General features: G+C 51.4%; 1 protein-coding gene across 1 annotated transcript in view; it reads right to left on the bottom strand.

The window, feature by feature from the left end:
• The window catches only part of ABCC6 (ATP-binding cassette, sub-family C (CFTR/MRP), member 6), an 88,234-nt gene that overhangs the window by 59,799 nt on the left and 25,155 nt on the right, over positions 1-3,280 (bottom strand). Inside the window, exon 10 of the mRNA XM_011950299.1 lies at positions 1,496-1,657. Within this exon, the coding sequence (XP_011805689.1) occupies positions 1,496-1,657 (162 nt within the window). The remainder of the gene's footprint in view (positions 1-1,495; positions 1,658-3,280) is intronic.

The following is a 3,280-nucleotide window of genomic DNA, read 5'->3' on the forward strand; positions in this document are numbered from 1 at the left end:
TGTTAATTATGATCCTCACATTGGAGACAAGAACAGGAGGCAGAGAGAGAGTAGGTTCCTTTCACACGGATTCATAAGTGGTCAGAAGCGGATTTGAGCCTAGGCAGTTCCCGATACAGAGTCTATTTTTATTTTTATTTTATTTTATTTTATTTTATTTTGAGACGGAGTCTCGCTCTGTCACCCAGGCTGGAGTGCAGTGGCATGATCTCGGCTCACTGCAACCACCACCTCCAAGGCTCAAGCGATCCTCCTGCCTCAGCCTCCTCGGTGGCTGGGATTATAGGCACCCGTCACTATGCCCAGCTAATTTTTGTATCTTTTAGTAGAGAGGAGTTTCACCATGTTGGCCAGGCTGGTCTCGAACTCTTGACCTCAAGGGATCCACCCACTTCAGCCCCCCAAAGTGCTGAAATTACAGGCACGAGCCACTGCGCCTAGCCCAGAGTCTGATTTTAATTTAAAAAAAGAAAACGCTATACTACAAAGTTAAAGGAATGAAGTTGGAAAGCAAATGTTTTGTTTGTTTTGTTTGGTTGTTTCCTGATGGCTGCTTTGTGTCTTTTGAACACTAAATAGCAATTTTTTCCCCCTAAAATGTTCTCCTCTTGTGTTTTGTGGATGGTGGCTGTTCTGTGGTGGTGCCCCAGGATTACTGGTAACTTCAAAATATGGTTAAGTTGCCTACTGGGTACCCTAATAGCACATGGGGAAGTGTCAATGTCATCATCATCATCACCATCATTCTACAGAGGAAACTGAGGCCCAGAGAGGATGAGCTTCCTGCCCAAGGTCAAGTGAAGGTCATCCTTATTGAAGACTTTTCCCATTATATCAGCCAATAGTAGGCAAATGGAGACAGGATTGGAGGAGGAGGAGGAGAAGGAGGAGATGGGGGTGGAAGGAGAGGAGGAAAAGGAGGAGAGGAAGAGGAAGAAAGGGACTAGAAGGAGAGGGAGGAGGAGAGGGAAGAGAGGGGAGGGAGGAGGGTAGAGGAGAAGAGGGGAGAAGGGAAGAAGTGGGAGGGAAGATGACAGGGAGCAGAAAGGAAGAAGAAGGTGGAGCAGGAGACAGGAAGAGGAGGAGGAGGGGGAAGGAGGAAAAGGAGGGGGTACAGGAAGAGGAGGAGGGTACGTGGGCAGAAGGTGGGGGGATGCAGGAAGAGGGAGGGTGAGGGAAGGGGTGCAGGAGGAGGGGGGCAGGAGGAGGCGGCCAGGGGCAGGGGGAGTGGGGAGGAAGGTTTGTAAGATTCTACACCAGGAATGGAATCCAGGGTGATGAAGGCAGGAGAAGGGTGAGATCTTTCACATGCCTCTCTCACACCAACCTGGTTCTCCCACAGCCTCAAACTTGCCCTAATCCTGGGGTCACAGCGGACCTCTTCCAGCCTCTTGAATGCTAAGTGAGAAGGAGGAAGGGTGGGAGGGGGGAGGAGGAGGGGAAGAAGGAGCGGTGGGGGACTCTGTTCAAATCCCGTCTTCCTCCCCTCGTGCACCTGCCAGAGATAGACGAAGCAGACCACGATCCAGACAAGAGGCAGCCACAGCCCGTTGAGGTAGAGGACGCTCTCAGTCAGCCGCTGCACGTCCACGGACACCAGGTTGACCACGTCACCCACCGCACTGGCCTTTCTGGAGCCACTGGACAGAGCCAGGACCTGGTGGGTGGGCGGAAGGAGAGAAGTAGAGAGGGGAGGCCGGGGCAGAGGGACATCCCAGGCGGCTTCTCCGCCCACTGAGCCCCACTTCATGCGTCTGCGAGGTGGGTGAGTAAAGGCTCTTAGGCCAACTCTCAGGGCTGTTTGAGGAGCCACAGAGATGACAAAAATGAAAATCCTCCGAGATCCCTAAAGCACGGGAGGCGTAATAATGAATAACATGCAAGAAAACACCAGATGAACACGGATAATGGTGGTCATCTGCCCAGGGCTCACCATGTCCCAGGCACTGTGCTAAAGGAACAGCCTCTTCATGTCTGGGGTGCTCACAGCCATGAATGGTACCAAGCAGGCACTACCATATTCATTGCATCTAATGCCAGGCCAGGCACAGTGGCCCCTGCCTGTAATCCCACCACTCTGGGAGGCTGAGGTGGGAGGATTGCTTGATCCTAGGAGTTCGAGACCAGCCTGGGCGACATAGCAAGACCCAATCTCTACAAAAACACTTAAAAATTAGCCGGGGGGTCAGGCGCAGTGCCTTATGCGTGTCATCCCAGCACTTTGGGAGGCCGAGGTGGACAGATCACCTGGGGTCAGGAGCTTGAGACCAGCCTGGCCAACATGGTGAAACTCTGTCTCTACTGAAAATACAAAAATTAGCCGGGCATGGTGGCAGGCACCTGTAATCCCAGTTACTTGGGAGGCTGAGGCAGGAGAATCGCTTGAACCCAGGAGGCGGAGGTGGCAGAGAGCCAAGATCAAGCCATTGCGCTCCAGTCTGGGCGACAAGAGCAAAACTCCGTCTCAGGGGGAAAAAAAAATTAGCCAGGCATGGCTGTGGTATGCCTGTGGTCCCAGCTAGCTACTGGGGAGGCTGAGGTGGGAGGATCGCTTGAGTCCAGGAGGTTGAGGCTGCAGTGAGCCATGTTGGTGCCACTGACTCTAGCGTGGGCAACAGAGCAAGACCTTGTCTTTAAAAAAAATGCCATGGATAAAATGCTGTCTATTATTCTCTCAGCAAGGAAAACACCATTTCCAGTTAAATTAAGACATGTAAGAAACACCTCAATTTTGGAAGTGTTAGAATGAAAAAAAATGTGAGACCAGAATCAATGAAATGAACATTTACTAACCCCATTCTACGGGTAAAGAAACTGAGGCACAGAGAAGTTGAGCAACTTGCCCAACGTCACAGGCCTTGTAAGCTCCTGCACAAGAAATGGAACCCAGGGTGACGAAGGCATGACAAGGGTGAGACTTTTCATGTGCTTCTCTGACACCAACCTGGTTCTCTGGCAGCCTCACATCTGCCTTAACCCTGGGGTCACAGTGGACCTTTTCCAGCCTGTTGAATGCTAAATTCCACATGTAGTCCTCTCTTTGTGACTGTGTGAGGGAGTGAAGAAGTGATCCTGGAATGACTGGGCATAGAAATTCTCCACTTAACAAATCTTCGAAGAGTGCCCCCTGTGTGACTCACACTGAGCTGGGAACTGAAAATACAGCTGTGAACAACAGAGACCGGGCTTGCTCTCCCGGGACTGGAGTTTGAGGTGGGGAACAAGGCTCTATAATAAAGATTTATATTACTGGCCGGGCACGGTGGCTCACACCTGTAAT

Source organism: Colobus angolensis, unplaced genomic scaffold (genome assembly GCF_000951035.1).
Source record: "Colobus angolensis palliatus isolate OR3802 unplaced genomic scaffold, Cang.pa_1.0 Scaffold305, whole genome shotgun sequence".
Classification (NCBI taxonomy): domain Eukaryota; kingdom Metazoa; phylum Chordata; class Mammalia; order Primates; family Cercopithecidae; genus Colobus; species Colobus angolensis.